General features: G+C 46.7%; 1 protein-coding gene across 4 annotated transcripts; it reads right to left on the bottom strand.

Annotated features, from left to right (window-relative positions):
• Nucleotides 1-6,238: 6,238 nt before the first annotated feature.
• On the bottom strand, nucleotides 6,239-23,116 carry LOC102923866 (cytochrome P450 4F5-like). Of its 4 annotated transcripts, XM_076559303.1 has the most exons (13): nucleotides 22,273-23,109; nucleotides 21,723-21,921; nucleotides 18,930-19,074; nucleotides 17,376-17,429; nucleotides 17,161-17,288; nucleotides 15,679-15,800; nucleotides 13,966-14,236; nucleotides 13,580-13,646; nucleotides 13,202-13,331; nucleotides 7,448-7,581; nucleotides 7,289-7,353; nucleotides 7,047-7,129; nucleotides 6,239-6,676 (listed from the first exon to the last, which is right to left on the bottom strand). In XM_076559303.1, the coding sequence occupies exons 2-13, from the start codon at nucleotides 21,918-21,920 to the stop codon at nucleotides 6,442-6,444; spliced, it is 1,632 nt and encodes a 543-aa protein (XP_076415418.1). In that variant the 5' UTR covers nucleotide 21,921; nucleotides 22,273-23,109; the 3' UTR covers nucleotides 6,239-6,441. The 4 variants fall into 4 exon arrangements, with proteins under 4 accessions (XP_076415418.1, XP_076415419.1, XP_006991369.3 ...); XM_076559304.1 differs by lacking the exon at nucleotides 21,723-21,921 and having other exon boundaries at nucleotides 22,273-23,107; XM_006991307.4 differs by lacking the exon at nucleotides 22,273-23,109 and having other exon boundaries at nucleotides 21,723-22,205.
• Between the last annotated feature and the right edge of the window lie 2,774 nt (nucleotides 23,117-25,890).

Raw genomic sequence — 25,890 nt, 5'->3', positions numbered from 1 at the left:
AGCAGAGCTGCAGGGACCCGGCTGCCCACAAGCTGCCGGAGCAGAGCTGCAGGGACGAGGCTGCACACAAGCTGCCGGAGCAGAGCTGCAGGGACCCGGCTGCCCACAAGCTGCCGGAGCAGAGCTGCAGGGACCAGGCTGCACACAAGCTGCCGGAGCAGAGCTGATTCCATCAGGGGCCCCAGATGCTGGACATGGAGTGGCAGGATTTTTTTTGTTTGGTTTTGTTTGTTTGTTTGTTTGTTTCCCTTGCTGGTGTTAGACTCAACTTGTGTGAATTATTTTTCTGTATTACTCCCATATGACTGGGTATTTATTCCATACCATTGGACATTGGAAATATGTAACTTGGTTGTTTTATTTTCTATGGCCTCACAGTTTTATTTTATTTTCTATGGCCTTACAGTTGAGAGGGCACCTTGAGTCCATTAACAGACTAGCATTTCCTCGAGTAAATGATTTTCGCACTGTGAGATGAAAATGAAAGTTTCTGGGCCAGGACCAACATCTGAAAGTTGACCTCTGCTCTCCACACACGTCCACAACCCCCCCCCCCAACAAAGAGCAATAAAACAATCATAACCAGAGCCGGATACCTGGCTCAGCAGCTAAGAGTGCTTGCTGCTCTTTCAAAGGACATGAGTTGCTCCCCAGTACCATGTTAGGCATCTTACTACCACCTGGAGCTCCAAATCCGAAGGCTCTGACACCCTCTTCTGGCCTCCCTTGCTACCTCCACCGAGGAACAATACACACACACACACACACACACACACACACACACACACACACACGAGACACACAATGTGTCCAAGTGAGTCTAACCCAAATTTCACCTGTCTCCTCTATTTTGCACAAAGTTCTTTGGGTGGCGTCTATACTCCCCTTAGTACTGTTGTGGGTTAGTGTGATCTGAAAATTATAAAATCAAAGGTAATAGTCACTCCAGCATATTTATTGGAGTCAGGACTGGATTGTGCCAGTTTGGATTTTCAACTGAGACTCAGTGCTCCAGTCAACAAAACTAAGTCCTTTGAGTTACATTTCCAGCTGTTTTACAACTCTCAAACCTGAAATCTTTTCCAGTTCCTTCAGTGAGGAGGTAACATGAAAAGAAAGTCATAATATGGAGTCAGCGGAGCGTGAAACTCAATGAGAGGGCAGGTGCCGCGTGAGACAGGCCCTGGACTCCAAACCTAAAACTGACAAAGTAATTTCAGAGACAGTATTTAGTTGAGAGCATAGGGACTGTTAGATGGATCAGCAGTTAAGAGTACTTGTTACACAATCACGAGGAACAGAATTCGGATCCCAGCACCACATAAAAAGCTAAGCACCGCACACATGCCTGTAATCCCAGCTCTGAGGGGAGCAGACACAAGAGGATGCTGGAGCTCAATGGCTTCTAACTTAGCCAAGAAAACGGGAGCCCTAGGTTCAGAGAGACTCTGCCTCAAAGGGCTTGGCAGAGAGTCATAAAGAAGGACACAAGACGCACTCTTCTGGCCTCTGTACACACAGGTGCATGCCCCAATACACACATGAGTGTGTATATACTCACAAACATACAAATCTATCTAAATGAGTAGAGAAAACTAACAAAATTAAGCATATGTTGCACTTTTGTTTTAAAGCCATTTATCAAGACATGAAAATGAGAAACTATTTTTATTTATTCATTTTTTGAGACTCACTTTCATTTTATAGCTGTAACTCATTATATAGCTGAAATTGACCTTGACTTGATCTTCCTGCATCCTTACCCCAGTGCCAAGAGTACAGGCGTGTGCTACTATGTCTAAAATTCTGTATTAATAGTCTTATGACAACAGGGGACTAATAAAAGCCAGAAATCACAGGGAAGGGAAATGTTTAAGATCCCCCTGCATAGGTTGGAACTTCAGTGGAATACATCACTAGGGAGAAGGAAGTGGCTGAGCCTGCTAGTGTGATCTCATTTTAAAACTAAGCTGCCTTAGTGACCTTGGAGATCACAAGTGATGAGCACAATTTAGCATCATCCTCAAGGGCTCCAAGACTCCTGTCTTCTGAGAAACTGTCCTTCAGTTCTACAAATATTCCTTTAGAGATGACATGAGAGACCTAATGTAATGGCCCACTACTATTATCATGCCGAGGCAGGAGAATCACTAAGGATTAATTACAGGGAACCTTGGAGTTGGCCTGGCTTAACTGCCATGAGAGGCATGTGTCGTATGTTTTTTGGGTTCGAGTCCATAGCTCCTGGGGCACAATGTTCCTTCCAGTCCCTGAGAGACTGATGCACTCCCTCAAGCAATGACTCATTCAAGCTGCTTTGCGTTTCTCCATGTGTTCCCTTAGAAGTCAAGGGAACATGGAAACTTGACAGGACAATTGGCTTGAGACATTAATCTTGTGTACCCAGGATAGCTTGCAAACATCAGTGTATCCTGGCACACGAGGTCTCGCTCCTCGCTGGGGAGCAGTCGACAGTTGATGGTTACCGAGGGGTGGCTATCATTCTTCTTCAGGAGTGTAGCCACCAGCAAGCTGCACACGATGCATACATGCAAACAACTGTATTTACCATGGCAATTGCCGTTATATTCTGTTTCTGATAAAGGTATAAAAAGTCCGATTGTTCTCAATAAAATTGCTACAGATTAAGTTTTACTTTGGACCCTCCAACTGGCCTGGCTATGTTCATCATGGACACATCAAGTGACCTTGGCCTTGTAAGTAAACATCAACAATTACAATGGATAAAAACAAAGTGATGATGGACATGTAATACAATTAAGAGTAGGCCTTAAAATGGCAATCTTACCAAAAGCAATCTACAGATTCAATGCAATCCCCATCAAAATCCCAATACAATTCTTCACAGACTTGGAAAGAAAAATACTCAACTTCATATGGAAAAACAAAAGACCCAGGATAGCTAAAAGAATTCTATACAATAATGCAACCTTTGGAGGCATCACCATCCCTGACCTCAAACTCTACTATAGAGCTATAGTAATAAAAACAGCTTGGTACTGGTATAAAAACCGACATACGGACCAATGGAATTGAATTGAAGACCCTGACATTAATCCATGCACATATGAACACCTGGTTTTTGACAAAGGAGCCAAAACTATACAATGAAAAAAAAGAAAGTATCTTCAACAAGTGGTGCTGGCATAACTGGATATCAATATGTAAAAGATTACAAATAGATCCATATCTGTCACCATGCACAAAACTCAAGTCCAAGTGGATCAAAGACCTGAACATAAATCCAGTTACACTAAACTTAATAGAAAAGAAAGTAGGAAGCACTCTTGAATGCATTGGCACCGGAGACTATTTCCTAAATAAAACACCAACAGCACAGACCCTGAGCACAACAATTAATAAATGGGACCTCTCAAAATTGAGAAGCTTTTGCAGGGCAAAAGACACAGTCAATAAGACAAAAAGACAGCCAACAGAATGGGAAAAGATCTTCACCCATCCCACATCTGACAGAGGATTGATCTCCACAGTATATAAAGAACTCAAGAAACTAGACATCAAAATACTGAACAGTCCAATTAAAAAATGGGCTAAAGAGCTAAACAGAGAATTCACAAAACAAGAATCACAAATGGCTGAAAGATATTTAAAGAAATGCTCAACATCCTTAATCATCAGAGAAATGCAAATCAAAATGACTCTGAGATACCACCTTACTCCTGTCAGAATGGCTACGATCAAAAACACCAATGACAGTCAATGTTGGAGAGGATGTGGAGCAAAGGGAACACTCCTCCACTGTTGGTGGGAATGTAAACTTGTACAACCACTGTGGAAATCAGTATGGAGGTTTCTCAGAAAATTAGGAATCGAACTACCTCAAGACCCAGCCATCCCGCTCTTGGGCATATACCCAAGGAATGCTGATTCATACCATAAAGATACATGCTCAGCTATGTTCATAGCAGCACTATTTGTAATAGCCAGAACCTGGAAACAACCTAGATGCCCATCAACGGAAGAATGGATGAAAAAAATGTGGTACATATGCCCAATGGAGTACCTACTCAGCAGGGAAAAACAATGAAAGCATGAAATTTGCAGGCAAATGGATGGAACTAGAAAAAATCATCCTGAGTCAGGTAACCCAAACCCAGAAAGACAGTCATGGTATATACTCACTCATAGGTGGATTCTAGATATAAAATAAAGAACAATCAGACCACAACCCATAGAACCATGGAGGCTATATATATATAGCATGGAGGTCCCTAGGACGACTGTGGCTTATAATAAATTTCAGTTTTATTCAATTACTGGAAAAAAATAGCCAAATGAATGGAAACACATGAACTATGAACCAAAGGCTGAGGGGCCCCCAGCTGGATCAGGCCCTCTGAATAGGTGAGACAGTTGATTGGCTTGATCTGTTTGGGAGGCAACTAGGCAGTGGGACCGAGTCCTGTGCTCATTGCATGAGTTGGCTGTTTGAAACCTGGAGCTTATGCAGGGACACTTGGCTCAGTCTGGGAGGAGGGGACTGGACCTGCCTGGACTGAGTCTACCAGGTTGATTGCAGTCCTCGGGGGAGGCTTTGCCCTGGAGGAGGTGGGAATGGGGGGTGGGCTGGGGATAAGGGGAGGGGGTGGGAGGGGGGAGAACAGGGGAACCCGTGCCTGATATGTAGAACTGAATGGTATTGTAAAATAAAATAAAAGGAAAAAAAAAGAGTAGGCCTTACAATACAGAGCAGAGCCTCAGATCTGCCCATGAACTGGATCCCTCTGCTCCTCAGACATTTACAGTTGCTTTCATTGCCCACAGGATAATGTCTATGTCTGATTGTGGGTCAGGGATTCTCTACAAGCCCCTACACAATACAATCTCTGTTCATATTGATCTTAGTTTCCCAGCAGAAGGAGAGGGTAAGACCCTAAATGCTACAGTACTGACTTTCTGGGCAAGATATGCAGATTAATGCCACAGTGGTGTGAATGTTTTGATAGTAACCAAACACGTTCTTCGATTTGAAGTCTGCTCCACAGGAGAATTCATGCCTGGAGATGTAAACCTGATCAAATCACATGAGTGGGAAGATCATGGGCCACAGCGGGGGGACCTTAGGACCATTGTTTTGATTAATGGATATGTTGTCAAATTGTCTTCAAAACACTTATGTCTATACCCACAGAGTAGTGTTACTCTCAACCTTGGCCAGACAAACAACTTTTAGCTGTGAGCAGCTGTTATCTAAGACCCTTATAACTAGTCAAAGTGCTGGGAACAAGCTACTGTTGAGTGTCCAGCCCTAAATGGGACAGCGACATCCCACCCCACTCCTGAGGCTCGGAGAGCATCAAGGAAGCAGAGAGAATTTAAAACTGAAGGATGGGGAGAAGTGCTGTGAAAACCGGTCTTCTGGACATAAAATGGCCATTACACTCATGAATTCATTGCTACTGTGGTCACCTGCCCATCAACACCCCACCATGGATGGGGCAGGCCACCCTAAGTCCCACTCCTCGCTGCGGAGAAGTTGACAGTTGATGGTTACCGAGGGGTGGCTATCATTCTTCTTCAGGAGTGTAGCCACCAGCAAGCTGCCAAAGATGCATGCATGCAAACCACTCTAATTAAACTCGGGGGGAAAGAAGGAGGATGGAGGGTAAAACGTAGAAGAGAGGAGAACATAGCTGGAGGAGGAGGGGGAGGAGGAGAGGGGAAGAACAACAAAATCGGGAACAAGGTGGCCCACACCTTCAATCCCAGCACTCAGGAGGCAGGGGCAGGGGGATCTCTGAACTTGGGGCCAGCCTGGTCTACATAGGGAGCTCCAGGACAGCCAGGACTACATTCTCTCTCTCTCTCTCTCTCTCTCTCTCTCTCTCTCTCTCTCTCTCTCTCTCTCTCTCTCTCTCTCTCTCTTCTTTCTGTGTGTGTATGCATGTATGTATATGTGTTATATATATATATATATGTGTGTGTGTGTGTGTGTGTGTGTGTGTGTGTGTGTGTGTGTGTGTTTTACATGTATGTTTTTATTTTTTAGATATGTATATGAAAGTAGATGGTGGCTTTAGCTTCAGATCCTCTGGTTTCTATCTCCTGAGTGCTGGTGTTGCAGGTTTGGTGCTACCAGGCATGATAGGAAAGTATGGGCTGGGAAGGGTTCGGGAGAGGAAGAACAATAATAAGATAAGGGTAAGAGAGAAATGGAGGTGAATGTGAGCAAAATGCATTATAAACACGTACGGAATTGTCAGAGTAAATAACAATTATTTTTAATAAAACCCCTTACTTAAGCTGGAGAAGAACTCTCGTCAGCCTAGAAGGTCAATGGTGAACAAAGGCAGTGGGAATCTGGATCAGAGACACCGACCCAGCCTCTCCCCCAACACACCAACAGGATCTCTGTTTTCCTCCAGACCCACTGCTGGCACTCAGTGAGACTCTGATTATTCAGGGATCCGCAAAGGCAGGTGGGTGGGTGAGGAGGTCCTCAGCTAGGTGTGGGGGTCTCTGCACGCCCTCGTTCAGCGGCTCCACCCGCAGCCACAGCCCGCCCTCTGCGCGCAGGATCAGCTCCGGCTTCCGGCGCGGCTCCTTGTGGTCCGGAAGGACGCGGAAGCGCAGCAGGGTGAGCGCCAGCGCCACCTTCATCTCGTTCATGGCGAAAGTCTGTCCTATGCAGTTCCTGCGGCAGGGCGGGGTGGGAACTTTGACTGTGCCAGGACCCAGTTAAGAGTCCTCAGACCCAACCTGACCGGGTCCCCACCGCGCCTGGTCAGCATGAGGAACAGGAGGGACAATGACACGCCCGGGACCCTGCTTGTGCATCCGCATCCCAGGAACCTGGCTCAGCCTCAGCGCCCGATCCAGACCTGGGTGGGTAGGGCTCTGAGCACGTAGCGGCCACCCTTCACCTTCCAACCCCAATTTCTGGTGACCTTTAGCATACCCTGTGCAGAGGGGGGGAAGGAAACACAGAATCCGACCATCCCGGCCCCCAACCCCACCCCATCATGCTTAGATCCCACCCCTTCACCCCAGCGCTCTAGCCTCACCTGGGCCTGGCAGAGAAGGGAATAAAAGCCAGAGGTGACCTCTTCTGAGGGTTTTCTGGGTCAAAGCGGAAGGGGTCATAGACCTGCGGGCCAAGAAAGACTAAACTGATGGGTCGTGTCTCTCTGCACATCCAGCCAGCCCCAGAAAAGATGGGTATGGGGACAGGAGAATGACAGCCTCTGGGTGTCGGGTAGTACCGTGCCCTTTTCCCAAGTCCTAGGGATCAAGGGAGGAGCCTCACCTCAGGGTCTGGCCAGACTGAGGGGTTGTGATGAACCCCAAAGATGCTGATGACACATGCGCTGCCTTTTAGGTAGAAGAAGACAGTCAGTACCAGATCCGCGCTACCTCTAAGGACCGCCATCCTACCCTGGGGCCTCCTCCCAACTTGTGTGGGCACCTTTGGGGACGACTCGACCATCAGGCAACACAATGTCCTGGATGCAGCCCCGGACCAGGTCTGTACCGGGAGGATGCAGCCGCAGACTCTCCTTGATGCACATGGTCAGGAAGGTCAGCTGGGCCAGGTCATCCCTAAGGAACCACCACTTAATTATCCAGGAACAAAAACAGAGCCCCATTCAGCCTCACTACCATCCAGGGGTACTAATCACCTCCTTTAAACACTTGCACTCCAGATGAATCAAAGATGTTTGCTTGTTTTTTGATTGTTTATTAAAGAAAGTCTCAAACAATGGAGAATGACCTTCAACTCCTGACCCTCCTGCCTCTATCTTCCAAATTCTGAGATTACAGAGGTCAGCTACCAAGAATGGGAAAAAATACCAGAAGAAAGCTTGACCTGGTATTGGAAATGTTTATAAGGAAACGCACCCCTCAAGAGATATCCTTAGCCGGGCGTTGGTGGCGCACGCCTTTAATCCCAGCACTCGGGAGGCGGAGGCAGGCGGATCTCTGTGAGTTCGAGGCCAGCCTGGGCTACCAAGTGAGCTCCAGGAAAGGCGCAAAGCTACACAGAGAAACCCTGTCTTGAAAAAAAGAAAAAAAAAAAAAAAGAGATATCCTTAAATGCTTGCATACATTCAGAGCGAAAAAGTTTTAAAAAAATGTATTCATCTGACCTGGGTGAGGTGGTACTCAGCCTCAGAAAGTGGAGGCAAAAGGATCAGGAGTTAAAGGCCAATCTAGGCTACAGGAAATGGTGCATAATAAAAAAATTATATCATGAAATAACAAAAGCAGAAGTACATATTTCTCGGCTGGTCAGACAGGTCAGATGGTAAAGGCACCTGCCGCCAAACTTGATTACAAAAGGTCAACCCCCAGAACACATATGATGGAAAAAGAGAACTGACTGTAGCCTACCTGTCCGCCACATGTGGGAGCACACACACACACACACACACACACACACACACACAATTAAATAAATAAACGTAATTTAATTTTTTAAAAGAAAAGTGTCCTTAGGTGCTGTGTGGTGTTTGAATGAGAACGGCCCCCAGAGGCTCATAAGCTTAGTCTCCAGTTGGTGAACTGTTTGGGAAGCATTAGGAGGTGTGGCCTTGTTGATAGAGATGTGTCACTGAGGCTGGGAGGTTTCAAAAGCCCATGTCAGGCCCTTCTCTCTCTCTGTCTCTCTCTCTGTGTCTCTCTCTGTGTGTCTCTCTCTCGTCTCTCTTTGTGTCTCTGACTCTTTCTGTCTCTCTGTCTCTCTCTGTCTGTCTGTCTCTCTCTGTGTGTCTCTGACTCTCTTTCTGTCTCTCTGTCTCTCTCTGTCTCTGTCTCTCTCTCTCTCTCTTTCTCTCTCTCCCTCTCCCTTTTTCTCTCCCTGCCTGCTGCCCTCAGCTACTTCTCCAGCACCATGCCCACCTGCCCGCCAACACACTTCCCACCATAATGGTAATGGACTAGCCCTCTGAAGCTGTAAGCAAGCCCAGTTAAATACTTCTGTATGTTGCCTTGGTCACGGTTTCTCTTCACAGCAGTAGAGCCCTAAGACATACTGTAAGATGTTTTGAATGCATAGATGCCTTCCATATTCAAGGCTAGAGTGATCTATTATTATAAATGTGTCAGGTTTTCTAAATCATCAACATTTTCAATATCATCCAATCAAACTCTTGCCAGAGTTGGTTTCTTTTTAGAGTTTTTTTATTTGTTGCTATTTTTAAAGAAGTGTAAGTATTCTAATCATGTTCACCCTCCACTACCCTCTTTTGTCCTCTTCCCCTTCCTGAGGAATACCTCCCTACTTTGACGTTTTGTCTTTTGTTTATTTATTTATTTGCTTATTTATTTATTGTACGTGACTGTAGATGTAACCAACCGTCTTATTAAATAAGAAACACAGAACAATGTAAAAGAGAAAGCCAAGAGATCAAAGCTCAGAGCTAAAATCTCACCCTTCCTCCTGCGGTGGTCCCAGCTTCCCGAAAGAAAGCTATTTCCCTGGTGTAAGTCGTTTCATAGTCATTCTGCCTTCTCATTGGTTGTAAACCCAAACACGTGACTGCCTCATCACTGTCTGTATGTACAGCCCCCCAGGTCTTAAAGGCATATGTCTCCAATGCTGGCTGTATCCCTGAACACACACAGACCTATGGGATTAAAGGCGTGCGCCACCACCGCCACACTCTGTGCTGTGGGATGGTCTGTATGTCAAATTGTTCTGATTGGTCAATAAATAAAACACTGATTAGCCAGTGGCCAGGCAGGAAGTAGGTGGGACAAGGAGAGAGGAGAGTTCTGGGAAGCAGAAGGCTGAGTCAGAGAAACTGCCAGCCGCCACCATGACAAGCTGTATGTGAAGACACCGGTAAGCCACAAGCCACGTGGCAAGGTATAGATTTATGGAAATGGATTAATTTAAGTTATAAGAACAGTTAGCAAGAAGCCTGCCATGGCCATACAGTTTGTAAGCAATATAAGTCTCTGTGTTTACTTGATTGGGTCTGAGCGGCTGTGGGACTGGCGGGTGAGAGAGATTTGTCCTGACTGTGGGCAAGGCAGGAAAACTCTAGCTACACATGACAATCCTTCTCTGCCAGCACTGGGCATTAAAGAATTTGCACACTAGGCAATTATCCAAAACTGAACTGTGTCCTCACCCAAAAACCTTATTCTAACTGGAAGAGTTAAAGTTTACAAAGGTAAGTCCATCTAAAAATAAAAGAGGGAGCCAGAGGCAGGTGGATTTCTGAGCTGAAGGCCACCCTGATCTACAGAATAAGTTGCAGGACAGCTGGGGCTATAGAGTGTCACTCTGTATCTATTTTTTTTTTTAAGGAGCCCACCTATCATTTACTAACACCCATTACAAAACCATAGTAGTAAAAATGAGACTAACTTTTTAAAACGATGTTGCCACACATGAACAAGGACATGAAAACATGTTTCAGCAAGAACATGAAAAGAGACATGTGGAATCCTGAGTAGGTGGGCACAGGGATGCCTGAAAATACGGTATCTGCTGAAGACCGTGCTCATGTTGCTGGGAATTGGATAGGTAGATTAGAGGAAGGGTTTTTAAAAAACAAATCAGGGACAAGCAAACAAAAAGTGTGACATCAACCAGGTGTGGAACTGCAGCTCTGAGGAGGTGGAGGCTGAAGGGTTAGAATAATCAAGGATAGCCTCAGTCATACAGCAAGTTGGAAGCCACCAAGACCTTCATGAGAAGCTGTCTCAAAAAAGCTTGTCTCTCCCAGATTCTAAAACATGAAACCTTTAAAGTCAATTAGTGTTGCTGGGCAGTGGTGGTGCACTCCTTTAATCCCAGCACTTGAGAGGCAGAGGCAGGATCTCTGTGAGTTTGAGGCCAGCCTGGGCTACAGAGTTCCAGCACATCTAAGACACAGAGAAACCCTGTCTCGAAAAAACAAAAAACAAAACAAAACAAAAGTTAATTATCGTTATCTGTCACTTCAAAGATTTGTCATTTCCTTGTGGTGAGAATATTCAAAATCCTTTCTTCTGGTGATTTTGAGGTATACAACACATTCCTTTAAACGGGTAATACTGGTGTGCACAGAACAGAAAAGAAATGCAACTCTACCAACTTATCAAGTCAGCACTGAACCAACCCCTCCCCAGACAGGTGAAAGGGAAGCAATATCTTCTTGGGTTTTTGTTTGTTTGTTTTGGGTTTTTTGTTTGTTTGGTTGGTTGGTTTTGGTTTTTGGTTTTTCAAGACAGGGTTTCTCTGTGTAGCTTTGGACCTTTCCTGGAACTCACTCTGTAGCCCAGGCTGGCATTGAACTCACAGAGATCCTCCTGGCTCTGTCTCCCAAGTGCTGAGATTAAAGGCGTGCACCACCACCGGTGGCTGGGAAGCAGTATCTTCATTACTTACCAGTAAGGATGTCTAAATGTCTAAGAGTAGAAAATGCAAGAACAAATAAAGAAGAAGTAAATATACATGAGAAAATAATTTCTGTATATGAAGAGACCATGGATCAAATTAGAATTCAGATTAGAGATTCATGATATTTACAGTGACTGATATATATAAACATACATATGTGTAAATGAATTGCTGCAAATCAACGCTAATGACATGTGACACAAAGGATATATTTTAGGATTTCAGTAGGGTCAAACACAAGATATTGGAGAGAGGCCATGAAAGCTGAACAGAGGCCAGGGCTGAAGGGGGGGAAGGGTAAAAGTGGTCATAGAGATGATGCTAGAGATGGCGGTGAGAACCACGAAAAACAAATTAGGTTTGAAATGCCATAATGAACCCTAACACGCTGTATGCAAACTAATTAACTAATGAATTAGATGGAGATGTGTCCAAACTGGGCGTGTAACTCCTGAATGCAGAGGCATTAAGATACTGACTTCCAGGCCATGCTGTATCACCCAGTGTTGCCATTTAGGCATCGTGCTGGCCTGCTCAGGGTCCTCAGCTGCAGCCACTAAGAACACCCGCTGTGCGTAGGCACTCGTCAGTATTCGGGCAGGTACGGTGGTCAGCTCAAGGTCCTCAGAATACATTGTCCACTACCTCGCTACATAGTCTCTGTGCACATGAGCTCTGTCCCCTTATAAAGACTGGCGACCACCTCCTGTCCCTTACCCGCCACTTCTCCCTCAAAGGCCGGTCTCTGCACCCTTTGATAGGAATTCTAGCCACGCCTCCATGACTGCGCATGCCCTGGCCCTGGCGAGACACTTAGTCATTTCAGCCTAGTCGTTTCCGGCGTATGTCCTAGTAATCAGTGCGCTGCATGTCACGTAATTTGTTCCCAGCGTGATCACGTAATCTCTATGGACATGCGTGGCGCATCCACTTGGGCCCATATGTGCATGGGGGGGGGGGGTAGTCCATAAAAGGCAGATCCCATGTACCCTCCCTTCCTCACATGTCTCTCCAACAGGCCTGATCACATTCTTTCCTGTCCCTCCCTTCTCCTAATAAGCTCTCATAGTGGGTTTTGTTGTGTCTTGTGACTTTTCCTCACAGAATAAACAGCGATGCATAAAACCAACACCCTTCCTCATCCCTTCCCCAAAACACCTCCCACGTGATTTTGTTGTATGGTGTGACTTTATCTCCCGCCATAAACATTCACAACATTTGGTGCCATGAGACTCGGCAGGCCCTGCCGGCAGTTCGAGGCACACCAGGATCCTGGGCCCGGTCCACCTACGACAGCCTCACTTTTCGAATTAACTGACCTCAGGGCTCTCCATCCAACATCAACTGGATTGGTGAGTTTCCCCTTCTCCCAGTGGGTGTAAACACTTTCCTGGACTCGTGTGAGTGACTATTGAGCTTTTTGCACCCACTGGCATCCTTGGAGGTGGGGGAACCCCCAACCACGGCCTTAAAGGCTACAGTTGGCCCCCTTTGGCAACAATCACCCTTGACCATTCCCCACTAGTGAGGCCTCAAACTCTTGACTGTGGTTTCTCACCTCTTGGCCCCACCCGCAAGCCCTGGTACCAGACAACCACCTGTCTTTCTGGACTGAGAGCTCACATCGGCCTCTGTCCTTTGGGTGATGACCCACTGTGGCCAGCCTGTGCCTCCTCAAATCGATCCTCCCTGAATTTCTGGGGTGCTAGAAATTCCAGGTCTTCGGATCTTGTTTATTCTCTCTCACTCATGGGAACTGCCCCTATCTCCATAAGCCCAACTTTCCCTCAAAGCTATAACAACAGCTATAGAAACCACAGTGCTCACCATTCAATCTCCTGGGGCTCTCGGTCCCTCAGCAGCTCCCGCACCTCCTGTCGGCATCGCTCCTGGTATTCCGGGTGCCTCGCCAGGTTGTACAGGGTCCAGGAGAGTGCACTGGCTGTGGTGTCATGGCCTGAGGGGCAGACAGGCAAACTTAGATCTCTGGCCCCCTCAGCACTACAGTGCTCAAGTATTAAAGCCCCCGGGGAGGATAGGAAGAGGTGGATGAGCGGACATAAATACTAGATGAAAGGGGTCAGGAGACATGTATCTAGGCTCGGTGCAGACTCACAAGAAATCATGAGTATAATTGAGTCTCCTCTCTGAGACCCTTCGATTGACTGACCCCTGCCTCCTCTGTGGCTGTACAGGGACCCTCACCTCCAAACATGAAGGTGTCAGCCTCTGCCCGGATGTCCTCATCTGACAGCTCCTTTCCATGTTCATCCTGAAGACAAAATGAGACCCTCATTGCTTGCCATGTCTGAGGGCTGCTGAGCCTGATCTGAGCCAGCTCTGATAGCCTTTGTACTTACAGGACCCCGCCTTGTCTCTCCCCCAGAGCCCGCCCCACACTTTCCTCCTTAGTTTCCTAATGTTTGCTCCTTCCACACAGCATTCAACAGAAGCACGTCTGTTGAACTTCTTCCTAACCTGCCCTTCGTTTTACAAGTACCATCAAATGCTCTTCAGCATCCTTTTGTTCAACTGCAACATTTTCTATCTAACAATGCACATTAATGTTCCTGTAACCCACATAAACCGACCTTGGCCATCAAGAGCACATCAATGAAGTCCAAAGTCTTGGTCTTAGCCTTGGCCTTCACGAATTCATCAGCACCCTGGCTACTGAGGGTGCGGCGTCTCTCCCTGATGACAGCATCTGTGAAGTTGTGCACCACGTCACAGGCCTTGCGGAAGCGCCGCCCATCAGCAGTGAGGTAGTACAGGAAGTCCATGTACAAGAAGACCTGCTGGTACTTTTTTGCTACCAGGGCGCTGAGGTCCAAGATGGCAGCAATGTATTCACTGGGAGACCTGCAGGTCAGGCCAGAGAGAGGAAGCAACTTAGCACACAAAACCCCAGAGAAGCTCCAGCCAGAGAGTCCAAGGACCAGGGTCCATCCTGAAAAAGGGCATCCACAAAGCACAAATTCTGTTTCCTGCTCTCTACAAGTAGCTCCTGACCCAGGAATCCAGGGCATAAGTGGACATCATTTCCTCCTCTAGTTCACCCAGCATCTGCTCCTGCTCTTCTCCTTTGGTTTCTTGTGACTCTGCCCAGGCTCAGACCCTCCTCGCCTGGTTCCTTGCCCCCTGTATCTCTATGAAGCTCCTCTATTGATTAGGGTGCCTAAAGCTCACTGTGACTAGGACTCCCTGCTGTACAGAACCTTCTCTTATGACCTGGGAAACTCAGGATGGAGCTCACACCCTTCTGGCTAGACAACATCTTTAAGATCTGGCCACCAGCTGGAAATGCTGGCTCCTGGCTATGATCCCAACACACAGGAGGTGGATGCAGGAGCATCAGAAGCTCAAGTCCAATTTCATCTGCATAGTGAGTTCCTTCCCGGGCTAACTACAGACTGAGATGAGGTCAAGAAAGGAAAAGGTAAAGGAAGGAAGGATAGGCAAAGGAGAAGGGAAAGGGGGAGAAGAGGGAAGAGGTTAGGAAAGGAAAGGTCTGTGTACTTTAGAACTATCTGTGATGGTCATCTTGGTAATATGTAAGATTGAGAAGCATCTTCAAGATTAGTCAAACATGCATCTGCAGGAAGGCAGAGGGTGTTTCTTTCTTTTTTCTTTTTTTTTTTTTTTTTGTTTGTTTGTTTGTTTGGTTGGTTGGTTGGTTGGTTGGTTTTTCGAGACAGGGTTTCTCTGTGTAGCTTTGCACCTTTCCTAGAACTCACTCTGTAGTCCAGGCTGCCCTCGAACTCACAGAAATCCACCTGGCTCTGCCTCCCGAGTGCTGGGATTAAAGGCGTGCGCCACAGCGCCTGGTGTTTCTAGAGGAGGTAAACACCTTCTCTCGGTGTGGACAGCCGCAAATCTCTAGGGGAAGGAGGAAGCTTTCTGGCACAGACGTGTTCTCTCTGTACTTCTCAGCCGTCATGGCGGGAGCTGCCTTGCTCTGTCATTCCAACCCTGATGGACTGAAACCAGTGGGCAAAATATGTCTTTCCTTCTGAACATGTTTTGCTTAGACATCTTGTCACAAAAACAAGTCAAATACATCCTCCAACCTTGTTTCCGAGGTACCGCTTCATTGCCTGTTCCATGTACCACTCATCCGCACCTCCTTGCCTTTACCAAGATAATTGAAACTCTGGAAGAACCACTCACCCTCTTCTCTGTCCTTCTCCGACAGTTCTCACCCACCTCCTCAGGGGCCCCTCTGCTCCCTCTTGCCAGTCCCTCCTCCCCAATCTTCTCTCTTGATCCACAGCTCAGGTTTCTGACCCAGCACAGGGACTCACTCTTGACAGTTGCTGTCAAAGCCAAAGAGGCATTTCTGCAGACTGTCCAAGGTCATGAGGCTGATGTTCTCAAACATTTCCAGGCGGGCGCTGCCTTCCGCGGCCAGACGCTTCCACTTCACCTTTAGAGAGGGAGACAAGGATGGGGCTAAGCCTTGGCTCCCGAACCCCTGCCCAAGCTGAAACATCAGGATAGACCTCTCTGCTAGAACCAGCTTCGTGGTCTTCTGCCTCAGGTTCTACCTGACCCCAGAGAAGCCAGACTTGGATGGGAACAGAAAGTGGGACTGTAGAAAATGAAGATGCAGGGTTAGAAGTCAAGAGCTTTCAATTAACTCTACCAACTTCTGTGTGTCCTTGGTCAGGCCACTGCCCTCTCCAGGAGCAAGCAATCGAGCCTTCAAATTTGAACTTATTTGTTGCCCCCTAAGCCACACTTCAATGTCTGTGCTACCACTCACGCTCTCACGGCCGGTGTGCTTGGAAGCTCCCCCTGATCTCTGTGACCCTCAGATTCACCGTCTATAATGTAACTGTCATAGCTGCCTCTGCCTCAGAGCAGCCCAGAAATTACAACAGACAACATAGATCCCAGAACTGGCATACAGTAGATGCTCAATAAACGTGAGCATCAGTTATCACTGTCATTAGTACAGTAGTAAGTGACTATAGAAGTGGCCCTAAGTATTCACAATCCTTCTATCATCAGCCTTTGCAAGGAAATTCGGAGAGTAGTTCTATTGGGAGGTGGGGTCCATCTTCCCAGGTCTTCAATCTGAACTGAACTGGGAACTTGTTTTTACCTAAAAAGCATTGTGAAAAAGACTCTATGCTGCTGGGGATGAAATGTAGCTTGGAAAGCCATGGAACGTTCTGCCTTCCCTGTCTTGGAAACACTATCTCCATTCTAGCAAAGCAGTGATTCCCTAAGGATGATAAGGGATGAAGGGGAAGGCCTGGCTGGCCTACCAAGACCAGTTTTAAACTGTTTCTTTTTTTTCTCAAACTGATGATACAAACCAGGGCCTTGCTCATGCTAGGATAGCTAGCTGGAACTGAACTATACTCAAGACTTGACTGACCTTGAACACACAATTCCTCTGCCTCAGTTCTCTCAGTGCTGGAAATACAACTGCCCAGCTTTGAGCCAGTAAACTAAGACTGGTGTACTAAGCGAAAAAGACCTACTATGTGATAATGAACATTAACATGTTGGCTTTCCAGAACTTCTGTAAGTTCAGAAAGTAGATACCGGTCTTCTGTGAGCCCTGTCTACATGCAAGGAGCATAGCTCCATGGTGTTATTCTGACCATCTTAAGTTGTTATTATTCACATTCTAAATATGGAGAAACTGAGGCTTGGTGAAGAAAACTGATGTCCCCAAGACCATGCAGCAGAAACACATGATCAGACTACATCTATCCGAGGCCACTCCCTGTTCTGCAATGTTCTACGTGGGACCCTGAGTCTGAGGAACTCACGTGCATGATGTTCACACTCTTGTTAAAAATCTTCACATAGGGCTTCAGGATGTCAAAGTGGAAGGCGGGTGTCAGCAGACGGCGATGGCGACTCCACTTGTCACCAGAACTCAGGAAGAGCCCATCCCCTGGGAGGGAAGCCACTGCAGTGAGCAAAGGTGGAACCCTCCTCTGACCCCCAAGGTGTCCCCCAACCCTCACCTTGATGTACTCACCCAGCCAGGGCTTCAGAAAGCCATAGAAAGTCATGTCCTTGGGGGCCACCAAAGCTGCCGTGAAGGAGGACAATCAGGGGCCATGGAGAAGATGAAAGGCGGACTTTGGGAGGGGTGGGGACTCCCAGCCCCAGGGATGCCCACTTCCCCTCCAAACACAGGGAGGTAGGAAAGGAACCAGGACAAAGACAGCAGGGAAGAGGAAGGAGGTGAGACAAGACCAGACCAGTCTGTAGAGCAGAGAGAGCAAAGTTCAGCCTGGCAGGGAACAAGCATGTCCCAGCATGCCTTCACATGGCTGCTACATGGTCCACTATGTCTTCCACATCTGGGTGCATCACAGCACTCTACAGGCCTCTGCAAAGACCTAGGACACACTGTCAATTGCAGCTCTCTGACATGTCCTAACACATCCTGGTATATATGACAGGCACACATGTTATCATGACCTGCCATAAACATAACACACATGGTATTCCCTGACATGATAAACATGGGTGTGTAACAGTTCTGGCATCACCTAATTGTGCCCTTCAGATAATCCCAGATTGGCAATGAAATATGGTCCCTTTTGAGTCCCAAATGTGACCTGGATAGTTCCCAGACCCCTCTAGTTCTCTCCTCTGTGCCACACTAAGGATTAACTGTTCAGAATTAAGGGCAACTCTATTCTCAGAGCCACGTGCATGCCCACTGGGAAGAGTTGCCTCTGCCCTCTCCAGCCATCAAGCAGCCCCAGAGCCAACCAGACACAGCTGACCCGTCTGGACTCTAGTGGACAGTCCCTGCAGCACTCTGCATACCATCTCTGTCCCAAATCATCTCCAGCTTGGGGTCCCTCCTATCGAAGGTGGCTGGGGCAGCCAAGACTCATTAAACTAAGCAGAGGAAACAGGGAAGGTTATCTATAACTTTATCTAGAACCACAGAATTTTCCCTGATGTTTGAATGACTAGAAGCCATCTTTCCCAGCAAGAAGATAAGGTCCTCCAAGAGGAAAACAGAACTAGAAGATGAAGATTCCTGATTGCACTGTAAGGAATCTAGACGCAACTGTACCTAAAGACCCCTCTTGTGGACATAACTCTTGTGGATGGCAAGATAGCTCAGTCAGTAAAATACTTGCTTTGCAAGCATTAAGAACACAAGTTTCATAAAAAGAGCATGTGTAAAAATGCCAGCAGGATGGTGTCACTGCTGGGAAGGGAGAAACAAGGAGGATCCCTGGGGGTTGGTGGATAGCAAGTCTAGCTTAACTGGTGAGCTGCAGCCAGTGAGGGACAAGATTGACAGTGGTCCTAGAAATGACAAGAAGGGTTGTCCTCTGTCCTCCACATACATGTGCACATGCATACACATACATAGACACGTGCATGTGGACCCACATATGCATATGCACATACATAAACATTCATAAAAGAGAGTCTTCTTTCTAGTTCTAGGGATGGAACCTAAGGCTTTGTTCTTGGTAGGCAAGTGTTCTACCACTGAGCTACATCTCCAGTCAAGATGAAAAACAGGAGAGGCCAAAGATTGGGACCCTGGGAGAGGTACCTGGGGCATGGAGCAGGGGGGCAATAAATGCAGGGTCCACAAGCTTCAGCACAGGGATGACAGGTCCCAGCCAACAGAGTTGGACATCTCGGAAGGTCTTGCCCATTTCAGTCACCATCTGCATACCTTCCTCATTGTTCTGGATCTGAAGATGAAGAGCCGAGGCTAGTCCTGGCAGGTGTATCAGATGCTCTTCCTCTGTGCCCACCACACCTCACCCTTCTTACCCTCCTACTTGGGTTATTCATCCTTGATTCTTACTAAGTCAACCAGGGTTCATTATATGTGTTTCTTAGTGTATCCATGTTTCTATCTACATACCTTTCACTGATGTGTCTCTCTCCTCATCTCTCTATTTTGTGATCTAAATATGGATAGTGGGTGGATGAATCACTAGATGGATGAATGGATAAATACATACATACATGCATATATACATAGAATAAATGATACATAGATGTATAGATTAATATACATGGACCAAGAATGATAGTAGATAAATAGGTAGATAGATGACAGATAATAGATATAGATAGATGATAGACAGATAGATAGAATGATAGATAGATAGATAGATAGATAGATAGATAGATAGATAGATAGATAGATTGATAGATAGATTAAATAGATACATGATAGATCATATAAGTAGATGACATGGAAAGATTGGTATGTAACTGAAAAAAATTATTAGCTAAATCTAAATGTATAGCTATGTATTTTTCTTTATTATAATTGTCTTTCTTTTTTTCCCTCCATTTCTTCATCTGCTCACTCCCTGTGCTTGTTAGTTTTTTGACAGCTTGACACAAACCAGAGTCATCTGGGAAGAGGGAGCATCAATTGAGAAAACACCTCTATGAGATTGGCCTCTAGGCAAATCTGTAGGCATTTTCTTTATTAATGATTGATGTAGGAGGGCCTAGCCTTCTGTGTGTGGTGCAACTATTGGATAGATGGTCCTGAGAGGTGTAAGAAAGCCAACTGAACAAGAGCTTAGGGAACAAGCTGGTCAGCAGCATTCCTCCATGGCTTCCGTGTTGGTTTTGGTCATGGTATTTTATCACAGCAACAGAGAAACAAACTAGAACATGCTCTCTTCCCTCCTTGTCCTTTCCCTCTGCCTCTGCTCTCTCTGTCTCTGTCTCTGTCTCTCTCTCTCTTTCTCTCTCTCCCTCTCTCTCTCACTTGTCCCTGAACCAGAGCACAGCCCACTAACCCCAGGTCTGGGCACGCATCTCCCCACTTTCACAGCAAAGAATCTTGAAGGTTTCCAAATCTTGGTTCCCTGCTCAGGAGAGATGTGAATTTGGAAGTCATCTAAAGAGGGAAGTGATGGGCAGCTCAGGGGCTGGACCCTGAGGTCAGAAGGCAGCTTTGAGGGGGGGGAGACAGGAATGAGAGGAGACTGGCAGGGGGACTGTGTGATATCAGGAGAAGACACAGAAAGACGACGGATGAGGATGTCATCCTGAAGCCTGTGATGATCTCCCTGCAAAGAGGGGACCTTGGCACAGCAGAGCACTGTGGAGAGATGGATGAGGTGGGGTCAGGATTCAGTGACCTGGCAACCACAAAGTAGAGGGCACAAGGAGCAGGCCGGGGAAAGCAGGCAGAGAACGAAATGACTCATGGGATTATAGGGCAAACAGTCAGGAGGTTTAGTACAGAAGGAGTCATATTGGAGGCAGACGGATGGAAGCGAAGATGTCACCTGTGAAAAACATATCAGAAAACATGGATGGGTGAGTTCATCAAAGGCGAAGATTTTACAAATGTCTGTGAAAGAAAACCTAATCAACAAGAACTTCAGAGATGATGGGAGTCTGAGCTAAGTGGTGATGGGAGGGACTAGAAGGAGGCTGCTGCATTGTAGAGAAGGCGGTCCTGGGGGACAGTGATGAGAGGAGATGAGAAGAGAAGCTGGAAGGAAAGAGGGTTGTGGTGAATGGCATTGGCGGTGGAGCCTGCCAGGTGGCATCCCTAGAAACACAAGGCGTAGCTCTAGCAATGGGGAACCAGCGCAGCATGGAGCAAGGGTCACGGGGGATGATGGGAGGGTGCTGAGCTGGAGCCTCTCTCAGGATCTAGGCCTGTGTGAGAGCCAGAGAGGTCCCTAAAAAAAAAGGAACCGGTCCTTCTGGGCTGTGATGCTGTGATAGAGAGCGTCCCTGGCACACACAAGACACTGGGTGTTATATTCTGGCACTACAGATGTTAAAAACTCCTAAGCTTTGACCCAAAATGGACATTAGAGTCAGCTGGTAAACCTCGAGAGCAGATGACAAAATCCGAGGGGACGAAGTCCAAGCAGCTGGAGGGGTGACAGTGTACACATCGCTCGCCTGCCCCACGGAGCCCCTGTAGGTGGAGGTCGGGAAGCCAAGTAACCGCCCAGAGAGGTACAGACACTGGCCTGAGATCAACAGAGATGGGTCAAGGAGGGCCCAGACTTCGGACATGCTACAGGGAGACCTCAAATCCAACAGCAGAAACTGAAGGGATCGGGGATGTCCTCGCCCTGTGCAGTCCACTCTGCCCGGTGGGAATGTGATGCAAAGCAGGCTTGGAGCGTGAAAGAAAAAAAAAAAAAAAAAAAAAAAAAAAGGAAGGAAGGCTTCCGAGCATAGGAGTGTGAGGTGCCAGAAGTGGACGGGCTGGCACAGTGAGGAGAGAGGGGTTCCCTCACCTCACTGCTGTCCTACGCCCCAGCCTTTTCCTGCCCCCACCCCTGATCCCCATTCTTCATGTCTGTTTATTACCAGATACCCCCCATCCTCCTGACACTCTCACCGTGCCCAGATGACCCAAAAACCAGTTCCGCTTAGGGGCCTGAGGGAAGCATCTAAGGCGGGCGCATTTCTCATGGAAGGAGTAAGCCCAGGCCAGAATTCTCGCCACGAGCCAAGAAGCCCCGAAGAGCAGCAGAAGATGCCATGAGGAGGCCAGCACTGGGCCCAGGCCCAGGCACGACAGGTTCCACGCCTGCATCCTGCAGGGCAGATGAACACAGGTGAGATTCCCAGGCCCCGGAGAGCAAGCCGGATCTCTGCATAATCACTCCAGCGCTATGAGCTGTGACTGTGGATTGGGAGGACGGCAGGGATGGAGGCGGAGACGTGGGGCCTTGCTGGGAGAGCGGAGTGAAAGCCGAGACCGAACAAGACCGGGAGGGACTAACAGAGGCCACTGTTTAGCGTCTAGAATGGACCAGCATGACGCTCAGGCTCAGTTGCCCAGAAACCACTGATCTGCTGGCCCAGCTAGCTTCACAGAGCCATCCAAGTTGTAATAGAGTTGTTTTTAGAGCCAGGACCCTCCCTGCCAGCCCGCAGCCTGGTACCTTCTCTCAGAAGCAGCTTGTGCCGGAGCGCCTCTCCTCTCCTCTGGAACTTATTTGTCCCCTGTTTCTGACCCACAGTAGCTGTGTGGATGCCTGGACTGAATGAATCAACCCCTCCCAGGGTCAGCTGCTTATACACACACACACACACACACACACACACACACACACACACACACACACACACACGCCCCTGAGATGGCAGTCTGGGCTCAACTCAGGTTGGACTCTGACCCGGTAAATACTCCGCATTCCTCAGAAATCTTGAAAAGTGGGCTTCTGTTTGCCAGGAAAAGCCATTACATTCTTAGCACCCCCACAGCCCCCCAACCTCCAGAGAAGGCATCCAGTTCTTTATTAACTCAAGCAAGCCTCCAGCGGATCAGAGCCCCCACACTAGCTCTCAGGCTGCTGCAGCTAACCTGTCCTCTGCTGCAAAATAACCCCTATACGGGCAGGACTCTCTCATCCTTTTTGCTGTCTTCTCTGGCCTAGCTGGGGAAACAAACCTGGAGGATAAGAAGTCAGAGTTCAAAACAGAAGCATGGCGGGGAGGGGTCAAACGGAAGAAGGCCAGAAGCAGACAGTGTGCAAGCAGGTAAGACAGTCAGGAGTCAGCTGTCTGCCCAGCATGGAAGTTTAGCGTTATCATTAAAGGATACACATTTTGTCCAGAAACTGTCCTGGATTTGCTGTTGTGTGTTGGATTTATCAGCCACTGGAATCTCCCACGGCATGTTTCCTATTTCTTAGACAAAAAACTAGGTCCTTGGGGAACTCCAACACACCCCCCAAAATAGGGCATAAAGAACAATGGGTGGGCTAGCTCAAGGCCCTAAAACAGGGTGTAAAGACAATGGTGACAGTCAATATATAGAAAGGGTAAGTGGTCAGTGGCCAACTCCTGATGGGTCAGCTCAGGGCCCAAAAGCCAGACTTAAGGACAACAGAGTCTAGTGGTCCATGATCAGGAGGACAGACTAGAGCAACTTCATGACTTCCTTTCCACAGGAGCTTGCCCGGAGTGCTATTCCCCTTTCTGCCAGTCAGTTTTCAACCGCAGGAGTGCTTACACCTATATGCATATTTTAGCATTTTACACAACTATTTCTGTAAGAAATTGATATCAGCTCAAGACCCCCAAGACCAAGTTCTCAGCACAAAGGAGATTTATTTACCCGGGAGGGACAGAGGGCAAGGAATAAGAGACAAAGACAGAAGCCAGGAGATGAGGGAGAAGGGGAAGGGAACAAGGGAGAAGAGGAAGGGCTAATTGTCCTAGAAGGCATAGGACTGCCTCTGTATAGAGAGGAGACAGACGTGGTAGGGTGAGATGTTTAATTTTAACTGGGCATGTTAATTACGTGAACCAAAGGGGTTTGGGATTGTTGGACTTCAATACTTTGATAGCTGGAACTTGGTGGTGTAACATCAATCCCAATGGAAAGAATAAGACCATTACCATAGTTTAAAGCCAAAATTGAAGCAAGCTTTTGTTATGCCCAGATCACAGGGACCCCCAAAAGACCACCACAGAGACCAAATCCCATATGTAAAAGCAAAGAGCCTTCATTTCAAGCTCAGAGCTTGAACTCTGTCTGATGCAGTGGTGAGAACAGAGAGCCCCTGGGCCAGGCAAGGTAGGTTTTTATCGTAACAGAGGCTGGGGTGAGGGAATCTCCAGGGTTCAGGACCTTGACTGACTGACATCTGTCTAGGGTATAGGGAATGTTTGGAATGTCAGGTATTTCTCCTTAGATGCTGGCCCTCCCCTCCGTGGGTGGAGTCAGCTTATGGTTTTTCCTGGGTCTGGGTGTTGCCTGCCAGTAATCCTGTCGCAGAAGCTTTGTCTGGGCCTCTAAGCCTGTCATGGCAGCTGTATGGGTTCAGTAAAGAAACCAAAACAAAATAGCTGTATGTTAATGGAAGGGCCATAAGTTCCTTTTACCAAAGATAAGGAGGATGGCTCCTTCTTCTGCAATCAGAAACTTTTCCCAAACCCCTGAGGGAATGGGAGCTTTATCTAAATGCCTGACTTTGGGAAAAGGACTTAGTTTTATTTCTGTTAAGTATGAGCCCTAAAAATACAATTTCTCAAATGAAGCTCCTTCTAGTATCAAGATAAAACAGTTATATGACTTGGTTTATCCAAATACCTTAAGCCTAATAAATTTAGCAAAGACAAAAAAGCTAGCCATACATTCTTAAGCCTGAATAGACCTTGAGTACGGAGAAACATCCTCCAAGCCACTGGTTCTCAACTTTCCCAATGCTTTGACCCTTCAATATAATTCCCCATGTTGTGATAGCCACCTATTACAAAATTTACCCATTGTTATTTCATAACTGCAGTCTTGCCATTGTTATGAATCTCAAGGCAAATATCTGACATACAGGTGGTCCTAGGCTACCCCTGTAAAAAGGTTTTTTAACCCCCCCCCCCAAAGGTTCGAGACTCTTTGGAGTCAGAGGCTGTTCCAAGCCCTTTGCCAGACTGCTTAGGTCATTGTCTTGCTGCATCACTGAAGTGAACATCTCAATTTCTGGTTAGTATTTGGTGCTTATGGTTGTGACTCTTAATTTTTAGCCTTTAAGTCCAAATATTAACAATATAGAACATTTTATAAACTTAAAATGTCCCATAGCCTTATAAATTTAAATATTTTAAAAACTTTCTTTAAAAGGTTTAAAATCTCTCAAATGTCTTATTGCGATATCAAAAATAAAGTACCTACTTTACTGTAAGAGGGAGAAAACATGGCATCACCACAATCTGTGTAAGGCAAAACCAAGCTCCAAAGTGCAAACAATCCCAAAGTTCAATATCTGGGATTCATTCACAATTCTTTTGATTCTTTTATTTAGAGGCTTGGATCATTTCTTTGGCCCTACCCTTGGTAGCACATACATAGCCTGCCTGCTCCATTTCATTGTGACTGGTGCTTCTGGTGATCATCACTTGGCCCATTTCCAAAACTGCTAAGGTCCACCATTGCAGTAAGACTCTCTTTGGAGCTCTAGCCCTGCCGTACATTCGCAAACCTCAGCTGTTCCCTACGATCCCTTCAGGTCTTTAAAGCCATTATTACTTATCACCTGGGTGACACTTAAATTACAACATTTACCTGCCACAGCAAGGCACATTCTTGTGTATAAAAGCATTGAGGTGCAGCTTTAATATTTATTTATCAAATACCTTATTTATTAAACACATGTAAACATCTATTTAAATTCTCTAGAAACTTGCTGTTGAACACTTGGCAAAGACATAAGTACTTAGGTGTAAATCTCTAAGTTAATTTTTGTTAATCTGAATAGATCTTTATAACCTTAGTAAAAGATGGTTTTTATCATGATGAGGTCACCAGCCAAGATGGAGGAAAACCACATGTTTGCTGTTTAAAACATGTTCTTCTAAACAAAATTACATACATATATATGCACAGTTGGATCCAAGTTATATCCACATACATACAGAGTTAAAGCTAGCTTATATTCATACATATAGAGTTAAATCCAAGTCACAAAGATGTTCGCATACACACACATACATATCTCTATTTTTTAACATAAATATTTTGCAGTGAAGAATCAGCTATTTTTAAAATGAAAACCAAC

This window comes from Peromyscus maniculatus, chromosome 22, assembly GCF_049852395.1.
Source record: "Peromyscus maniculatus bairdii isolate BWxNUB_F1_BW_parent chromosome 22, HU_Pman_BW_mat_3.1, whole genome shotgun sequence".
Classification (NCBI taxonomy): Eukaryota; Metazoa; Chordata; class Mammalia; order Rodentia; family Cricetidae; genus Peromyscus; species Peromyscus maniculatus.
The sequence above is the reverse complement of the archived record's forward strand: the minus strand, read 5'-3'. Positions and strand labels throughout refer to the sequence as shown.

Bases quoted from the DNA above. Each gene is read 5' to 3' on its own strand.
- LOC102923866 (XM_076559303.1), bottom strand. From the start codon at position 21,920: ATGCAGGCGTGGAACCTGTCGTGCCTGGGCCTGGGCCCAGTGCTGGCC. The intron at 17,289-17,375 runs GTGAGTACATCA...CTTCCCTCCCAG, and splicing joins CTTTCTGAAGCCCTGGCTGG to GGGATGGGCTCTTCCTGAGT. The intron at 7,130-7,288 runs GTGAGGCTCCTC...CTTGGCCCGCAG, and splicing joins CAGTCTGGCCAGACCCTGAG to GTCTATGACCCCTTCCGCTT.